Genomic DNA, 18,143 nt, shown 5'->3' with positions numbered 1-18,143 from the left:
GTGAAGCCTGACAAAATACCCCCGATGACATCATCTGGGTTATCTCTTCCTTGGCTTGGACATCTACATTTTAACAGAAAGACTGAGGGATTTTAAGTGATGAAAGACAAGGTGTTTACCAGGCCTAAAGGGTTCAATGAAAGGTGCTAAGTTGCATTTTCGGGCGGTTAGGATCCAGTGTTTTGGGAGCTTAAACCATATTAAGACTAATAGTCAGGGTGTCTCGGCCTCTGCTGTTTCAGTTTTGACCATTCTGTTTTTTAATCTGTGTACTACTGAATCACTGGAGTACCACTTTAACATTTTAGACTATATGTCCCTATAAAAGTTCTTTTCTAAAATATTAGCAAGAGCTGCATTTACCATTTCAGCAGTCAAGTTTCCATGTGTATTAATTGTCTTCTAGTTTATCGGTCAGCACTTAAGGAAGGACACATTTGACACATTTTATCCATTTATTTGCAAAGAACTAAGCACAGGAATAAAAATAATCATAATTAAAATAGTGAGAAAGTTTTTTTTTTAAGTATAATTATGACAAATAGGATACAGTTTGTTTCCCTCTTGAGTCCACTGCCAACCATTGTTGTTTTCTCTTTTCAGTAAAGACACTCTGAAGAGTTTTCTTCTGATCTTCATCTTGAGGCAATCAATTTGTTTATTCTGAATTAAAATCAGATTTGTTGTCCCCCTTGCCACACCTCTTGTTAAATCCACTGAAATACTTCTCTCTGAAGGCATTGTGTCCCTGGTAGGGTCTGAAGCGTGGATCTGCAAGATTGGCCAGGCTGTCTAACTCCTCCTAAAAGAGACAAGCAGAGATTATCGTACTGAACTTACTTAACCTGGCTTCCTAAAAGTGCTGCCTGTTTTCCCTAATTAGGGAACTTTTTACAGCACGTTGCCACATTATATGTAATGGAATATATGTGTTTATTTTTCATCCTCCAGTGTATTTAATAGTAAAAAACAAACTTATATCTGGCTTTCTTATACATTTTGCTATCAGAGTTATAGCCTGTTAAAGAAAGTTATGAGAAAAATAAAAGGAATAAAAATAAACCTGAATAAGACGTGGCTGCCAAGGAGCATGCATTGAGCATGTGTTGAGACTAAAAATTCGATAACACTATATTAATATAAAGGTCATCTGGACGTAAAAGTTGAAACAGCTCTTCCTTTTTCCAGTCAATGAATCTACTCTCACTTCCTGTCAGTATAATATTAGCATCTCAAGGTTTGCATACCTTTTCCATGTTTGCATGTAGGAACAAGGCTGTGCTCTTGTATATGAACAATGTATATGAACTGTTGTGAAGCCTTACAACTAAACGGTTTGTCTCAGCTGTAAGGTAGCCACTGGTTAACGGAGGGATGAAGGAAGGAAAAGATATGCTGGGAAAGAGAAATAATGAGGTGAGTTGAGTTGGAAGTGATGACTCCAATGCTGGAGCCTGTAATTTTTCAGCGACACCTCTCTTTTGGTTGCTGATACTGCCAAGCAACCCAAAAACGGTTTTCCATGACCACTCTGAGGGAAAACTATGGGTAACGAGACTGACAACCTAACCATGACCCCAAATTAATAAGGACAGAGGGACATGACTACAAGCAACTGAAAAATAGTGGAAAAAAACACTCGGTCTTTGCCAACAGCGATACAGGTGGAGGGCTAACAGTGTATTTAGTGTTAAATTAGGCAAATAAGAAGTTATTTAAGGCCATCAAATACATTATGTCACACGTCATAAACAGCAAATTGTGAGGTTTCAGAGAGGTTTTTCTGCACTAGTGTAACACAAAACATTACCAGCAATTAGGCTTGCCCCTTTACTGTCAAAACACAGGAACAGTGTGGACACACATATGAATCATAGACAAGTAAACACATTTAAGTGTACACACACATCAAGCCGTGAACCCTGGTTAACAAGTGCAGATAGGTGTGTACTGAGAAAGGAAAGGAAAAACCCAAGAAAGATATGAGTCAGATAAGATCAAACAACTGTGTGTTTGTGTGTGCGTGTCATACGAGGCCCTTTATGGGAGCAATTTGGGGTTATGAAGTGGAATGGATGACAGATCCAAAGATGGATTGTTTTCCATACGATGTGTTATTAAGCCATTTAGGGTTCCAGTATAAAAGAAATGAGCCAATCACAGCCAGATGGTAAGGATTAACCCCAGACAGACAGAGAGACACCATCACTTCCATTGGGATGACATGTAAAAAAAACATACACAGGCATATGCTACATACACGTACATGACACATACTCATGTGGTTACATACACACTGTACAAACAAGTCTATAAAATACACATAAAAACATGAAACAACAGGCAGACACACATATGCTCTCATTTTACATAAACCAAGTCATATACAGTATGTGTCGCTATTCATGCCCACTAGTCATACACGTCAGAAAAAAAGTGAAACAATGGGAGTAAATTTTTGTACTACTTTATGCACAAAACAATGACAAAACCTGTAGGAAAAATTCAGTTATGAACAGAGTGTAATGCACAGTATGATGCACACAACAAACATGCATGTCATTGCCTCTCCACACATGCTCACACCTTTGCAAACTAAAACGCAGACCTTCATGTAAACTGGGACTGCAAATGATAATTGTTTTCATGATTGATTAATCTGCTGATCAGTTTTTCACTTAATCAATATGCCTACAAAATGTTGGAAAATCATAAAAAATGTCCATTATATTTAAACGCTTGTTTTATCCCGCCAACAGTCAAAAACCAAGTCTTTTTAAAAATATTCCATTTACTATCATATGGCAGAAAAGCAGCAAGTCCTCACATAGGAGAACCTGGAGCTGGAAAAGGTTTGGCATTAATCATTAGATGCCGATTAATTTTTTGTCAACCGACTTACCATTTAAATGACTAATAATTTCACACACCTCTGGTTCCTTGATCTTCTCCATGGTGATCAGGCGTCGTGAAGTGTGGCTGGAGAGTGTCTGCTCACAGTTACTGACGAGCTGGAGGCATGGATTAAGAGGAACCATCTCCTCACAGTATCTGGAAAAGACACACACACACGCAGACACACAGTTGTTAATCAGTCTCCAAAAGGAAAGCGCAGGGAGAGATAGAGAAACAGAAGTAGACCACTTTCCTTCATCTGGGCATGATAAACTGACTGCATACACCTAAAGAAATGGATGAGATGACTTTTGGCCCTGGTGACAGTTTGCATGTCGACTGGAGGACATACAATGGCCACTGGGACACAGAGACTAATTGTGTCAAAATTACTACTTAACTTTTGCCAACTTTCTCTGCCACTCTGACGTCTTTCTCTAAGCACACCTCTTTCTGTGTCTCTTTCAACAATCAAATCAGTAAACAACCGACCAGTTTAGTGTAACACAGCGATAAAGCTAAGTTAGCTCATTGTGTGCAAAGAAGAAGCTGGAAAAAGTGACTCTGACCTGACAGGTTGACTGCTGTCTCTGTCATCACTAGCCAGGCCAGGTCAGGGCCTATTAACAGTGGATGATGTATGTGTTTTCATATTTGTGTCAGTAGCACTTTTTCCATCTAACCACCATCACAGTAGCAACAGTCCTTACTCAAAACCAGATTTGCACGTCACTGTTTGTCAGCCCTGTTGCCGTGGCCACATGTGAGCCTCCGCAGCGACAGGATGTTTGGTTGTCACGGAGACTAACAGTGATGCAGCCAGGCAATAATTTTCTCCTGCCAATCAGGAGTCATTAGTGGTGAGCCCAACCTGTTGAGATGGTGTTAACGTCTAAGCACAGGCAGGTGTTGTCTTTCATCTTCAGATGTTATTTTCTACTAGAGTCTGTGACTTTATAAAGGGCACCATCACACAAACTGCTACTGCTCACTAGTTCTTTTGTGTTGCACTAATGTACATTTTTTCTTTTTCATAATAACGCTCAGCCAGGAGGATACCCTTACATTTGACACTTGATGCAGTCAAATGCAAAAACAGCTTGATGATTATCACAGTAGGACACATTATATGATTTAAACTGTATTTACACAAAACATGATTTAAAATGTCTCAAAAGGTTCCCGTTTTTTTTTAATTTTTCCCATAATATATTAAAATCTAGCTGATTTAAATTTACTCCGGTTTCAAAGCATGCAAAATCTGATGCAGAAGCAGTGGAAAACGGCCCCTGGTAAAAGTACCAAATCACTGAATGAGTGATTGGCTAAAAAAATTATGACCTGAAAATGAAAACACGGCTCCTTTATACTCCATCAGTGACACAAGTATCACCTTACTTCGGACAAAACAGTCACTTTATGTCCTCCCTTCACTTGTTTATGTTGTAATTAGGCAACATTATGGCTGTGATGACTGATATTCCATCGTCTGTCTTGATACTTTTTCTTCTGTCATCTATTATTTAAAGGGAGAAAGGGACAAGAGTTTAGGGGGTCTGACCTGATCTAGAAGCCGTCTCTTGCTGACAGGAGTTTGTGTCACCTATCATCATCACACACACACACACACACACACACACACACACACACACACACACACACACACACACACACACACACACACACACACACACACACACACACACACACACACACACACACACACACCCTCCCCCCTTTTCATGAGTTAGACCCAAACAATCCCCACTGTTTCTATCACAGCCATGGCCGCAGATACACACATATGTGGGGGTGACAGAAACCCGATATCTCCCTTGTAGAGCCCCAGATTAGGCCTAGGAGACAGGCTGGGTCTGAGCTTACACACACACATCCAAAAACACACATGCAATTGTGCACAGAAACACACACAGAGGGCAGCCTGCAGACCACAGGGACAGATAGTTCACATATCTGACTTGGCTGGCCTCAGACGTTTATTTTGGCACAGTGCTCTCACAGGCACAGAGTCAAGCAACGGTAGATGAGTAGCAAAGACAAATGTGTGAACATGACGACACACAAGTATGCATGTGCTCATACACAAGACCACACACATTCATGCTTATGTACGAACACATAAATGCACATGAATAGACAAATACAAAGGGATGTAAACAAAATTCATAAGTTTGCAAGGTGTGTTTGTACATGTGTTTTTTCTCTCTCGCACACACACATATACTCAAACTAAAACCAGAGCATGGATGATTATCTCATCACCTTCCCGGTCTTATAATCAGTGACCAGAAGGAGTTCCAGCCCTGGAGGGGTTTTCTTCCCCAACTGTCGGTTGCTGCTGCTGTCTGTTGTGGTTCATACCTTTGCCGTCAAACACCTGCACTTCCAGTCAGCACTTCACTTTCTGCTAATGCACAGAAAATCTAACAATGAACAACTTTGTTTCAGAAGAGCTGTCTTATGTGGCCCACTTATAAAGGAGCTCACTACTGTCAATTGTGGTTTACTGAGGCCCAGCTGTATGGGCGGGAAATCCTCAACACACCTGTATACTACTGTGTATAAACACTGTCATTCACACAGGTGGTTACACATAAAGGACAATGTTTGATAGGAGCAGGAATGGAATAGTGCTAAAGGGAATTGCTGGAAGGTAAAAAACCCAAGTGGAAAAGTGGGGTGGAAAATCCTTTGTGTGCCAGTCTTCTGGACTCAAACTGAAAGGAAGCTAATACACCTCAGGATTTTAAAAGCAATTAGCAGCTTGTAAACTAATTAGTCAAAACTGTAATAGTGATTAATAATAGGTGATTAACACACACACACACACATACACACAGTCTCTGTTTTGTTAACATTTCCCAGAATTAATTTACAAAGCCAAGCTTAATTACAGTAATTGGATTTTGTAAAATGCATCCATGTTTACATCATAATACTTCTTTGCTTCATGTTTGTTTTTCAGAGAATTAATTAGGCCAATAATAGATATAAATTTTTGTACATTTTGTCCTGTATTGTGTATTGTAAATCTGTATTGTGGCGTTCTGGTTTATGGAATGAGTCTGCCCCCTATTGTTACAAATTATTATTTGGAGAATAGCATCATTTCATCAATAGTTCTCCATCTCAACTGATTAGGGAAATGTACACTTTTAGGACCAGTGAGTAGGATTTAGTGGGATCTATTGGCAGAAATGAAATATAATAATTATGTTTTCATTAGTGTATTATCACCTGAAACTAAGAATTGTTAAGTTTTTGTTAGCTTAGAATGAGCCCTTCATGAATGCACAAGGAGTGGGTCCTCTTTCACAGAGCCCGCAATGTTACACCGCCATGTTTCTACAGTAGCCCAGAATGGACAAACCAAACACTGGCACTAGAGAGGGCTGTATTTTTACATTACCTGAAGGCCACTGTAGGTTCTCCTGCATGATTAGAAAGAGAGGGGTGAAGGGAGAGCATTCAGTTGGTTGCAATTTGCAACCTCACCGCTAGATGCCACTAAATCCTACACACTGGTCCTTTAAATAGTATCAAAATAAAAATCTTCATGTAGCAAGGCATGTTTTTAACAACAAGCTAAAAAAATAATGGATGTTACATTGAGAGGCTGAAGTTAAAGATAAGCTACAGAAAACGATGAACGTGGTAGCATGCTCAACGCAAGTCTGTATACTCACTCTGGCCTGTAGACAGGCAGCCAATAGACGAGCCTCCCGCCCATGACCAGATGGTGGGCAGAGAAGTTTAACAAATCGGTGAAGATGTCACTAAGGTGGTATGCCAGTGAGACAGGGACGTGAGACTCTACATAGCTGGGCAGAAGATTAAAAGAAATATGAACATGGTTAGAACGGAGCGATGATAACAAAACATTAAACATTTCAAATGATTTTCTCAAGTTTTGTATTTGTCTAATTGGAGGAAGCTGCAGAGATTTCTGCTTCTTTTATTTGAAATAAATACAAAGGAAAAGCCTAAAATTCCCTCTAGGATCTAATGAAAATTTGCTCAAGAGTAAATACTAGGCTTACTGCAGTTAATTGATGTTTTATGCCTTTAAAAATTATGGTCAGCTAATTCATCTCAGAGACGCAGGCCTAGATACCAATACTATACAACACTGGTGTTGGTAAAATATCAGGTGAACTTACATGCCGTCAGGGGGTTTAGTGATGTCTTTGTGGGAGCCTGTTCGCCTTGTGGACTCACGGATACCATATGGAGCTGACAACAAAAACACCACATACGAATGAAAAAACAAGAAAAACAAAAGAAAAGGTTTATGTCATAATGAGAGGAACTCAACACCTGCACAGGTGTAGCTGGAGCACAGGCTGGTTGCAATACTCCAAAAAAAATAAATATCCAGCGTGTGTTAAACACTACAAATGTAATGTGTAAAAGTAACGCTGACAATAGTCTAAAATACTTAGCTAGTAACAGGACGGTTGTTTGGCCAGGTTTCAGGTTTATGGACCAATGCACGGTTCCTAAATTCTAAATTCATTTTTTCACAATAAAACCGGCTCAAAATGCACAAAACCTCATCTAAAAAAAACAATAAACAGCAGGAATTACACCACAGTTATCGACAGATGTATCACAAGTTTTCACACTCAGTTTGTCTAAAGTGGTAATAGTGGTCTGTTAAGAATATACTCTGAACCTACGGTCAGTAATGATGGCATCAAACAGAGCAGCCTCCCTCCACACAGTCTTGGATGCATCAGACACCATCACATCCAAATACATCTTCTCTATTCCATATTGCCGCAGGTTGGCTCTGATATTCTCATCAGGTCCTCGCCACTTCTGGTTTTTACGGCTGGACCGACCTAAAAGACAAAGGCACTTTAGGAAATTTGGATAATCACAAATTCAGAGCTGTCAGAGTAGAGTCTTGCCACTGTTGCTTCTGAACACAGAAATGATCTGAAGCCATATTTGCAAGCCTGGATTAAAATAATTTAAAGAGACTACAGTTGGTGTGCCATGTAAACTCTGAGTAGACAAAACTTACCTTTGCCATGAATAGTGTTGTAATCAATATCTGTTCCACAGACATAGGCTCCAAAATGAGAACATGCTACCAGCAGGCTCCCTAAAACAGATAGAGACAAAGAATAGAAAAAATTCACTGATGATTTCCCACAGTGTGTGGAAGTCTATGGGTATGTCTGTGTGTGAGAGGCAGTGACCGACATACTCACCCGTGCCAACAAATGGGTCAAAAACGAGGTCATTCTCTTTGACCTTAGCGTGGTTGGCCATGATGAATGAGAGGCCAGCATCCATACTGGTGTTTCCAATGAAGTGTCTGTTCTTCACACTGTGGGAGCGAATCAGTTCACGCTGACCGTCCGCTATCTGGTGCAGGAATGTATAATGATGAAAAGTGTTTAGTTGCAGATCACTGCTTATTAGTCTAATGTAAACAAAGATTCACATTTATCTCACCCATCGGCCAAAGTAGATGTAGTTTGGATGCTCAGGGATGTTGTTGGGGTCTGTGCCGTAATCTTCCAATAAGCAGAAGATGTGCTGTGGGCTTTTCAGACTCACTGTGCCCTCAAATGGAAGATAATCCAAAGCCTGACATGAAAGTACAGAACATGATATTCTGTATACACAAGCTTACAAAGATGAAAATACAGTACACACATTTCTGAGCATATCACACCCATCTAAAGACTCACATCAATCTTTTTAATTCTGTCTGCAAACTCCAAAGTCTTGTTGAAAGTGTAGACGTTGATTCGGTATGTGGAGTCTTTGTGCATGAATGGTGACTGTAGGGGAATGTGAAGGAGGAGCATAAACACAAATTAAAACATATTAGATTATACTTTATATGTTTCATATGAAACTTTTCCTACTATTGCATGGATTGCATGGATTTGTCTGTCCAACACAATTGGACTATAAACTATAGCATCACAAACCATGTTCTCTGATGGGTAGTTCAAGAGGGATGTTCTGAGTTCACAGTGTGTCTGTCCATGGCCCCATAATTCAAAGGCAGACCTGGAAGGATAATGCAACTTAAACTACATCCACATTACAGCCACCGTGGTATAGGAAGTACTGCCAAGGTAACAAGGCCACAGATTAATGGATGGAATGCAATATGTGCAGCATATTAAGGTCAGTCCATCACCACGGGTACAGGGCCATCACTTACTTTGCACAAACAGATCTGGCCATGATGCCGCGGGCATCCTCCTCAGACAAACCATCCAGACACCAGAAAGGAGACTAGAGCAAAGAAGCAAGTAGATGGGTAGCTGTGGGGAAATGGGGTCTGCAGGACAAAACTTTCTGATCTAGCCGCTGTCACATCATTACTCTGTAGCCAAACAATTTGTTAGGAAACAGCAGGGAAAACAAAAGGACAAGAATTAAAACAGGTGCATTAGACCTGCAAACCTTTTCTTTGAAGTTTTCACCAGGATGGAACGGTTTTCCTCTGAGAGCCAGCAGAGACTTAATCTCCTGCAGATTGAGCAGAAAAACCACAAATACTGAAATATGCAATAAACTCTATTGGAAAATATCATACCTACAGGCAGATTAAAAGGGGCACAGTGGGGATTTAGCATTACACTCTCATAAAGTTTGGGGACTTAAGAGAAACATGAAAGAATGGTCACATTTGTTGCAGCATAGGCTGAAATATCCTGAGGTTTTTTGTTTTGTTTTTTTGTCAAGATTTAACAATCCTGGACCCTCCAATTCACATACGGCAATGCAACAGCATCTTTTTGTTAGCCCCATCCTGTGGCGTAAATGCCAACATCTTTCATTAATTCACACCCTGAGTTGCTCCTGCAGGTTTACCGTTATAAATGTGAAGTCTCAAACCCAATTTAAGATTATTTTAGCGGCCAACATTATGCAACTTTACCCCCAGGATGAGTAGTGCTCCCTGTGACCGGTTTGCTGATTATCATATGTAAATCAGACGAATGTCCCTTTAAGGATTCGTTTGGGTGGGATAGGTTAGGAGCATAGTAGAGTACATTCAGATATAAGTAAAGACACCGAAACATACTGTCCATGATTCTGCTTCTTAACAAGCACGTATTACTGCAGATTAAGTCTATAATGTACAAGATGTCCACTTGTGCAGGTGTGGTAACATGAATACTGGTTCTATTCACTTCGTAAGACTTGTTAAGTGAAGACAAAGGGTGATATTATGGTAACAAATAGGCTACAGAGACCATGCAACTGTGAACTACCAGTTCATAACCATGCAGATAAAGTACACAAAGGGCGGTCAGATGGAGAAATGTGTTATTGTGCTAATAACGCGATAAATCATCAGGGAATTCTCACATGAAGCCAAAGGGATTCATCTACAGAGATTAGACTGTTAGTTTTCACGGTTTGATGTAGCAAGTGCGTTAGCCAACACAGCACACCGAGGGAGGTGGGAGTCTGGTCTGCCAAATTCTCCTCCTTTGCACCAAATAATTCAACTTTAACATTCCCGTTAAAAGCAAGACAGAGGTTGCGTAGTCTATGAATGTTACCGGTAACCTGAAGTCCAGATTATCTTGGGCAAGATGTAACAGATACTGGAGGCATGGTCGACTATGGGAAGTCGCCATCATTGTTGCGGATTCAAAATACGTCCGTGTTGAAACCGACCTCTGAAACAAAGTACCTCTAGTGGGTCAAATTACCATAAATGGTAGAAGAATGAGGTCCTCTCTTTCAGTTAATTAAATGCATTGCCAGGCGTTGAATTGTGTAACGTGTTTGCTTTTTTTTTGTTTGCGTACTGTATACATTTCTACAGAGGGATAAAGAGTTCACATAAGTTGCTGTTGTTTTGAGAGTCTCAGTATCACTGGCGTTGAATTTTTTTTCCTTTCGCTATTTAACAGATACTTTAATTCCATTTGTTTTTAACCAAAATAATAACATGTCACGCATGGGCAACTCTTTGTCACCAATCGAGTTCTATACTGGACATGAACGCATAGATAAAGTCCTCTCTCCTCTCCAGGCTGTAATCTGCTTTACTTCAGAGGCACCTTGTCCTCGCCGCCCTCTCTGATCAGTGATTGGCTGGCCGGATCTTCTCTAGCAGGCATTGGCCGAGACAGCTGTCCATCACAGTGGTTTTGCCTCGGCACAGAGAGGCATCAGCACTCTTGCTATTGTCAGCACTGCTGCAGTATTGATAAGTTGTATGAGACAGTTACAGTGTAACCATAGGATTGGTTTTGCTCTTTGGCTAAAATGACACATTATTGCAGATGAAGTGAGGGTCGAGTCATTGTGTGACATGTAAGTTGAATCGTATTTGATAATTTGTTTTTTTTCCAAATCTCTGAAAGGCTGTATAGACCGAGGCTACTTTACAAAGCAAGATGTTCACTCCTGGTTTTTATGATAAACTGACACTGATTTTGTAAAATATTTCCCTTTTTTCTTTAGTTTTTATTAATTCTCAATTGGATCTGTTGTTCAGATTGTGGGCAACAACTGCTAATCAACACTAAACTCTCTGTCATCAGTCATCAAAGAGTCACAGACAAATCTGTACAGCTGAATCACAAAAACACCTCCAATACATTACAGGACAACAGTTGCAAATTGGGTGAATAATGTTAAGATTATAATCCAAAGATATGCAGATGATTTTAGGTAGTTGTTTTTAAATAACAAAGCAAAAAAATAATAAAGGACTATTATTCACTGAGTACAACAATGCAATTACGGTTATGTAATCTTCTCCTCAACCAAGCCAGTGATGGGGACGAACAGCCAGAGCACCACCATCATGGGAACTCAAGATGACGTCCCAGCTCCTGCTCAGCTCAACGAGGACACTGCAGTGTGCATTGTTTCTGTGAAAGGCTTAAAGGAGAACTGGCAGAAGTGGTCTGACGAGCGCCAGGAGTACCAGAAGCACAATCCCTTCAGTCACGACACCAGGCCCAGTGCGGTGGTCCCGCTGAAGGAGCACGACGACTATGGGAGGCCCCTGCAGGGCTCCATGACGGAGCAGCGGGGGAAGGATGCTCACACACATATCAGCAGAGAGGTTCAGGAGCTGTGTGAGGTGATAAGGAACATTGGAGAGCCGAGAGACAGCGATGCGGGTGGGAGCAGCAGCGACGGGAAAGTGATCGCTGTAGAATTTGGGAAACTCTTTGAGCACTATGTCACTATCTCTAATAAGCTGGTGGGGATTCTTCTACGAGCGAGGAAGCAGAGGCTGGTTAACTTTGAGGGGGAGATGCTGTGGCAGGGGAAGGATGACCATGTAGTTATCACTCTGTTACAGTGACCAGACACTTGGATTAGTGTTAATGCCTTGATTCATGTTGCATCTGCAGTGGCAGGTACAGAGCTTCTTCATGGCAGCACTCACTGTAGTAAGCGGATAGCATGGGGATTGCACTAACTGTACTTCAGTCATGTAATGGTACTTTTATTTAGGTAGATAAAATCTTGTAATAACCTGAAAGCAATGGACTGACATAAGTTAATCACAACTACATATTATGTTACCAATTTGGGTGATACCAAGTAAAGTCAGAGTGGTTTCATGAGTGTGACCCAGAGCCAAAGAGAACATGAAGCCACCTGTGAAAGACAATAGGGTGCTATAGGATGAACTTGATCCGACTTGGCTTGGGTGCTTCAGAGCATGTATATATTGCAAGTGTGCTTGTAGTTTAGGCCACGTAGTTATACTTTGAAACACAGAATACCTGAACCACAGATGTACAAGACAGATGTACAATAAACTAAAACATTGCTTTAAGAGAGTGAGAAGCACATAGTAAAGAACTATGTACTGACTGATAGACGCCATGATATCTGCTGCTGCTATTGCAAATTATTGAGCTTTCTTAACATGAGGAGTAGTAAATTGATAAAACAGCAAGTACTGCTTATGGTCTTATAATAAAGAAATAAAAGACACAGTGCCTTGTTTGTTATTCTGTTACTGTAGGTGCTTTGTAAACCATAAACACTGACGGGTGTAGTTGGTGGACTTTATACTCACTACATTAGAAACAACATAGAAGTCAACATAGCTGAGAAAGTCATACTAAGAAGCAGCAATATATTATTTATTCTAAATGAACATTTCTGAAAGTGCATACACTTTTGTACAGTACATACAGTATGATTTATTTACATTCCATTAATACAGTAGAGTATAGCAGTAATAGTATTCAATTCATGCACCATCCAGTTAGCTAATCATAATATATATTATATATCTTAACACAGTCTTAATACATTACATCAAATCAAACATAAGATGAGCAAATACCCCATTGTCTTTTAGTGCTTGTTGAGATCATCAAGTGTACCAAACTTTACTTTCAGTGTCAGACAGTTACTCAGTCGCTTCCACTGTAAAGGAACCTTGTAAATGGTTGATGAAGATGTCACTCAGTGCTTTGATCCATCAGTAAAGAGGTAACTCAACATGACTGAGGAACTTGTGGTATAATCAGCTAATATGTATGTTATCTCAATATATGAATTGTACAAATTCATCTTTCTTATAGAGTTTTGAACACATTTCAGTTTATACATGTATAAAGTCAGATCTGCAAAGCATTTAGGCAGCCCTGCGTGACAGGAAACCAGTCTATGAATCATTTCTCTAGCTGTAAAATGATCATGAAAATTATACAAATCACCTCAGTAAATCTATCGTTCTAGTCAACTCAACTTTCTGTTCATAAGAAAGGGGATGCCTGATTAAAAGATTTGTATTAGATGGTATCTAATTTGGTCTATAAAGTGAATACATTTTTTATTATGGCAGATTAATGGAGATTTAATTCACTTCTTTAAATGTAAAAACGTTAAAAAAAATTATGTTCTTAGAACATTTGTGTGACAAGTCTCAAACAGCATGAAAAAAACATTTGGCTTCATTCAAGCTTTTACTTGGCTTCAAGTCTGAAAAGTTTTCATTAAACTAAAAACCTAAGTGGTCACTTGTCACAAATATAGAAATATAAATTCCATTTGCTGCGGTCAAACAGACAGCCACTTAATGTGAATGTGTAACATCCAACATGACATCTGCAAGAAGGTGGATCTTTCAGTCACTGCATCACAGCCAAGTACTACAAGAACTGGATTCAGGTGATCAGTTGGCCTCTCCTTTAGAGTTGAGAAGCTCAATCAGCTGGTCTGCCTGCAAAAGATTAACAAATGTGGACAGAACAGAAATTAGACTGACAGCAGAAATACTTGACTTTAAAACTTCACCTGAACGAACTAATGTATGGTAGCACCACAGGGTTGGTGGTACTAAAATTCCCAAACTAAGAAAGAAATGCGCAGAAAAATGTGTCAAAGCAATGGAGCTGATCATTGATCAGATAAAAAATGATTAGGTCACCAGTTTCTACACTTTTAAACATTGGTGCCTGCAAAAGATTGAAACTTAATGACGAGACAAGATAGTAAGAATACAGTGGACTTCTTTTGCATGCCAGCCCGATGGGGCACAAACTTAAAATTGAGAAGCAATTAATTTATCTTTACTAATCCTCAAATAAAATACAATAACACAGTACTATTGAACAGTACAAATATGAGAAGGGGGCTTACTGTGATAAACCAATAGGAATTGGGTCTGTAGAAGAGGCGGGACCAGAAGCCCATTTGACTGGCAGGTGCCAGGACATGAAGGTGTAGGTGTGTAACCGAACAGAATGGGGGCCAATGGAAACCAAATCTGCAGACAAAGTGAAAGTCATTATTGCTCAAAGGCTCACTGTTTTAAGATATGACAGGTTTTAAAGGCTCAACAGTAAGGATGTTTTAAGGATGTTTCAGTTTAAGTTGCCAAACAGTTACATTAACAAAGCAACAGGTATGTTACCAAACCAAAAGAGTTAGTCAGTAACGATTGCACAACAGTTTAGAAGACTGTCTTTTACTATATACCTCAAAATAATGTGCCAGTCACTATTTGAACAGAACAACTGAAGTGACCCCTGACCTAAGGTTAATTTCATCAAATGACAAAAGCTGATCCACTGAAAATGTTTGGGGATGTTCCCTTTGTAGTAGACATAGTGTCACATTTACATTCATGAACCACTAACAAGTAGTGTGAAGAGCTGCAAACTACAAAATGTACCACAGAATGTAGCCCACCTGACATCCATGAGATCTGTTATGTTGTTTTTCTGGAGGATCTCCTTCCCTGTCTTGACCATCTGCTCCACTGAGTATGACAACAAAAACATATGATCCTTTTTAAACAATTTGCCGTTAAAAATTTGACTTTTTTGTAACAAAGAGTATTGGTTTTTTATTCTGCAACTACATTTTATTACATTGCTGAAAACACACGATACAAGCAATGCATTGTTAGTGACATTGCCTAAGTTGACATAAATTGAAAACAGAAACATACAGTAATCTAAATCTTTTCAAAGTGCAAAAACTTTTCCACAGGCATTGGTCATAAGGCTTGTTATTTAAACCTTACCCAAAGGCAGATGTTCTTTGCTGAGTGATTTACAGTTCCCAACATGTCTGGTTGGGACGACCAGGTAATGGTGGGGAGCTCCAGGTTTGATGTCTCTGAAACATGAGATCTCTTCATCCTGCAGCAGAGATAAGGGAATAAGTCAGAAAGTACAAATTAATTGGTGTGCTTCATGGCTGGGAGGGTAAAATGACACAGACTTTATTGTCTGTTTCATTTCAGCTACCCTTTTGTTGTTAGCCAATTAAATTAACAAGTTAACTTCAGGTTCTTTTCAGCTTTTTATTGTCTCCCTTACAGCTGTGGTTTCCAAACCGGAACTTCCAATCAGAGTATGTTTCAGGGGATCTCCAGTAAAATAAATGTGGCTGAATTTATTCAGAGTGGCTAGTGAAAAAACTGCAAGAAGTTTTGAAAATCTGTGTTATATAAAACAAGACGTGCTAGCACAAGCCTTCAAGGGCTGAACACAATATACATACCTACAATAATCGGTTTGTGTTTGTATAGGGGGTGAGGCACGATGCATTATAACACAATAGAGCAGAGTATGTACAACTACGGCACTAATACCAATGTGATGGTTAAATTACTGTACAATTGATTTACACAGCCGAAACGAAAATGAAACATTAGCTGCATGTTCACGAAGCCAGTATTTGTTACAGGGATATTTGTTACGGTGCTTCTAAACACAAGTGTATACAAATGGAACAGGCTAACGCTAGCTAGCTGCATGTGCTCAATATTATTTAATTATTACAATATTCTCACACAGTGAAGGAGCTCCGTGCCCATTTCATTGTTTACAATCTTGCAGAAAATACATTTCTTATCATATCCTTCAGCTGGCACGCTGCTAGTTTTGGGATTATCAACCTGAGCACTTTGCGCGGTCTCAACTCCTGCCATTGTTGTACAATGAACTGTCAATGTTGAGACCAGTCCAGTCGATTCCAGAGGTCATCGAGCGCACAAGGGGAAGCAGAGAGATGGTCGATCTTGATCGATAGTGTAAGGGAAGAAAACTACCACAAGAGAGCGATGTGGTTCAGATTATTGTATTTAATTCATTGTATTTATATGACCAACTGTATCACATTAACAAAATCTTTCAAAATTCTTGTGTCAATTTCCACCTCCCTTTTCGAGCATAACGGTCCTTATCTGGAATCAGCTGTGCTTCACTAAAACATCAGCTGCCCTCAACTGTAAATTTTAATTCAAAATTCAGTCACATTGTAATGAAGGCTGATGGCTCTGTGGATAGGACTGTTTCCTTACAGCAAAAATGACATACATTTAAATCCAATTTAACTCCAACAAAGACATTTGGACTTATAGAACAAAAACAGCCAATCTGTGACTACTGTTAAATAAAAAGGAGAGATTTAGTTCATTTCATTTGGCAAAGGCAGATAACTTCAAGTAAACAGGTGAACAACAGTGGCCATGAAGATTCTGATGTATGAAGCCATGAGCATTAAGGCTGGAAAAATAGACATAATGTAATGTGTAATGTAAAAATGTCAGTTAATGTTAATGTTAAAGCATTATAATTTTGGCCCTTCCAGAGACAGGTTATGAATAAACAAGAAGCAAAAAAAAATTGAAAAAAATTCCCTCCTGCAGTGGTGTATAGTACCTACTTGCCAAAACACCCACAGCCCTGCGTCATTCACTGTGGTTTTGAATCTATTTCCATGATAATTTGCAGGTCAACCCCCAAACTTTAAAGTTCTGTTAGTACTTCAAACTTTTTTTTTATGTTCTCACTGGAAATGAGAAGAGGCTGTATAAATGTTTCAAACCTCCCATGTTTCAAACCTCCCTGCCATCACAGATTCCAAGTGACATTTAACTCCACAAATATCTTTACTATACTATAATATTCTATACAAAAAATCAAAGGAAACCTGTTATGCAGGTCTATTCTGCTGTCAAATATACATTCAAAAAACCTTACTAATTCTAATGTGGTCTTCTGGCCTACATACAAACTGCACTGTACAATTATATTAGGGAAAAATAATTATAAATAAAGTAAATAAAATGTTAGATTACTGATTTGGTATCAGTAATCAAGGTTTAAAAAACATGATCAGGGCATCTCTACTTTTGACCGGGCCCTGTGACCTCCTAACAAGAATCATCAGAGGCTCTTGCTTGAAGCCCTGGGGCCCCTTAGCTCATTTTGTAACCCACCCATGCCTGCATCTGTACTGGTTTCGTCGGTGCACACCGGAACAAAGTTGTGTAGGTCAGGTGAAATAAAAACATTAAATTTGTCAATAGGTGTGAAGGTGTTTGACTGTTTATATGTTAGACTGATGGCCTATCCAGAGTGTACACTGCTTCTTACTTAACAGCATTGTTTTTTTTGTGGATTGGGTTCCTTTAAGTATTTTTATTTGGACTTTTTGATGCTTAACTCCAAGCCACTGAACACTATCCTTTCCATGTATGGTGTCTTGTAAACTTGTGGCACTGCAAACTACAACTACCTTTGATGGAAGGTTGGATGATGTTTCCCTTTTCAGATGCCTGAAGTTCCTGAAGGTTGCAGCAACCTGTTGTCTGGATGACTGCAGGTTTGCATTGTTACAGTTTTTCTGTTAACTTCTACTTCTGCTTGATTGTTCAATCCTTTTGTGTGCATATTTAACACAAATGATTTAAGAGTCAAACAAATATGACGTTTCATATTTATAGTCCACTTCTATTT

General features: G+C 39.4%; 3 protein-coding genes across 5 annotated transcripts; 1 reads left to right on the top strand and 2 right to left on the bottom strand.

Annotated features, from left to right (window-relative positions):
- Positions 1-455: 455 nt before the first annotated feature.
- trmt11 (tRNA methyltransferase 11 homolog) lies at positions 456-10,591 on the bottom strand. 2 transcript variants are annotated; one of them, XM_040116657.1, is made up of 13 exons: positions 10,461-10,591; positions 9,352-9,417; positions 9,107-9,180; positions 8,868-8,949; positions 8,622-8,714; positions 8,383-8,517; positions 8,136-8,292; positions 7,946-8,026; positions 7,596-7,760; positions 7,077-7,149; positions 6,603-6,737; positions 2,931-3,051; positions 456-802 (listed from the first exon to the last, which is right to left on the bottom strand). In XM_040116657.1, the coding sequence occupies exons 1-13, from the start codon at positions 10,539-10,541 to the stop codon at positions 659-661; spliced, it is 1,407 nt and encodes a 468-aa protein (XP_039972591.1). In that variant the 5' UTR covers positions 10,542-10,591; the 3' UTR covers positions 456-658. The 2 variants fall into 2 exon arrangements, with proteins under 2 accessions (XP_039972591.1, XP_039972592.1); XM_040116658.1 differs by lacking the exon at positions 456-802 and adding an exon at positions 6,326-6,347 and having other exon boundaries at positions 2,937-3,051.
- Positions 10,592-11,116: 525 nt separating this feature from the next.
- On the top strand, positions 11,117-12,827 carry si:dkey-29b11.3 (actin-binding Rho-activating protein-like). 2 transcript variants are annotated; one of them, XM_040118358.1, is made up of 2 exons: positions 11,117-11,223; positions 11,688-12,827. In XM_040118358.1, exon 2 carries the CDS (start codon positions 11,690-11,692, stop codon positions 12,227-12,229), a length of 540 nt encoding a protein of 179 aa, XP_039974292.1. In that variant the 5' UTR covers positions 11,117-11,223; positions 11,688-11,689; the 3' UTR covers positions 12,230-12,827. The 2 variants fall into 2 exon arrangements, with proteins under 2 accessions (XP_039974292.1, XP_039974291.1); XM_040118357.1 differs by having other exon boundaries at positions 11,684-12,827.
- A 197-nt stretch (positions 12,828-13,024) lies between these two features.
- hint3 (histidine triad nucleotide binding protein 3) lies at positions 13,025-16,411 on the bottom strand. Its single transcript, XM_040118114.1, has 5 exons — positions 16,193-16,411; positions 15,419-15,536; positions 15,082-15,151; positions 14,530-14,656; positions 13,025-14,110 (listed from the first exon to the last, which is right to left on the bottom strand). Exons 1-5 carry the CDS (start codon positions 16,328-16,330, stop codon positions 14,063-14,065), a joined length of 501 nt encoding a protein of 166 aa, XP_039974048.1. The 5' UTR covers positions 16,331-16,411; the 3' UTR covers positions 13,025-14,062.
- Positions 16,412-18,143: the final 1,732 nt, after the last annotated feature.

This window comes from Xiphias gladius, chromosome 22, assembly GCF_016859285.1.
Source record: "Xiphias gladius isolate SHS-SW01 ecotype Sanya breed wild chromosome 22, ASM1685928v1, whole genome shotgun sequence".
Lineage (NCBI taxonomy): Eukaryota > Metazoa > Chordata > Actinopteri > Istiophoriformes > Xiphiidae > Xiphias > Xiphias gladius.
This window is presented reverse-complemented; position numbering and strand designations above follow the sequence as displayed.

Coding starts and splice junctions, on each gene's coding strand:
- trmt11 (XM_040116657.1), bottom strand. CDS start 10,541: ATGATGGCGACTTCCCATAGTCGACCATGCCTCCAGTATCTGTTACAT. Junction 6,738..7,076: donor ACTAAACCCCCTGACGGCAT/GTAAGTTCACCT, acceptor TCTTCTGCCCAG/CTATGTAGAGTCTCACGTCC. Junction 3,052..6,602: donor CTGCCTGTCTACAGGCCAGA/GTGAGTATACAG, acceptor TGTCTTTTCCAG/ATACTGTGAGGAGATGGTTC.
- si:dkey-29b11.3 (XM_040118358.1), top strand. CDS start 11,690: ATGGGGACGAACAGCCAGAGCACCACCATCATGGGAACTCAAGATGAC.
- hint3 (XM_040118114.1), bottom strand. CDS start 16,330: ATGGCAGGAGTTGAGACCGCGCAAAGTGCTCAGGTTGATAATCCCAAA. Junction 15,537..16,192: donor GCACGGAGCTCCTTCACTGT/GTGAGAATATTG, acceptor TCTCTGCTGCAG/GATGAAGAGATCTCATGTTT. Junction 14,111..14,529: donor ATTCCTATTGGTTTATCACA/GTAAGCCCCCTT, acceptor AATCTTTTGCAG/GCAGACCAGCTGATTGAGCT.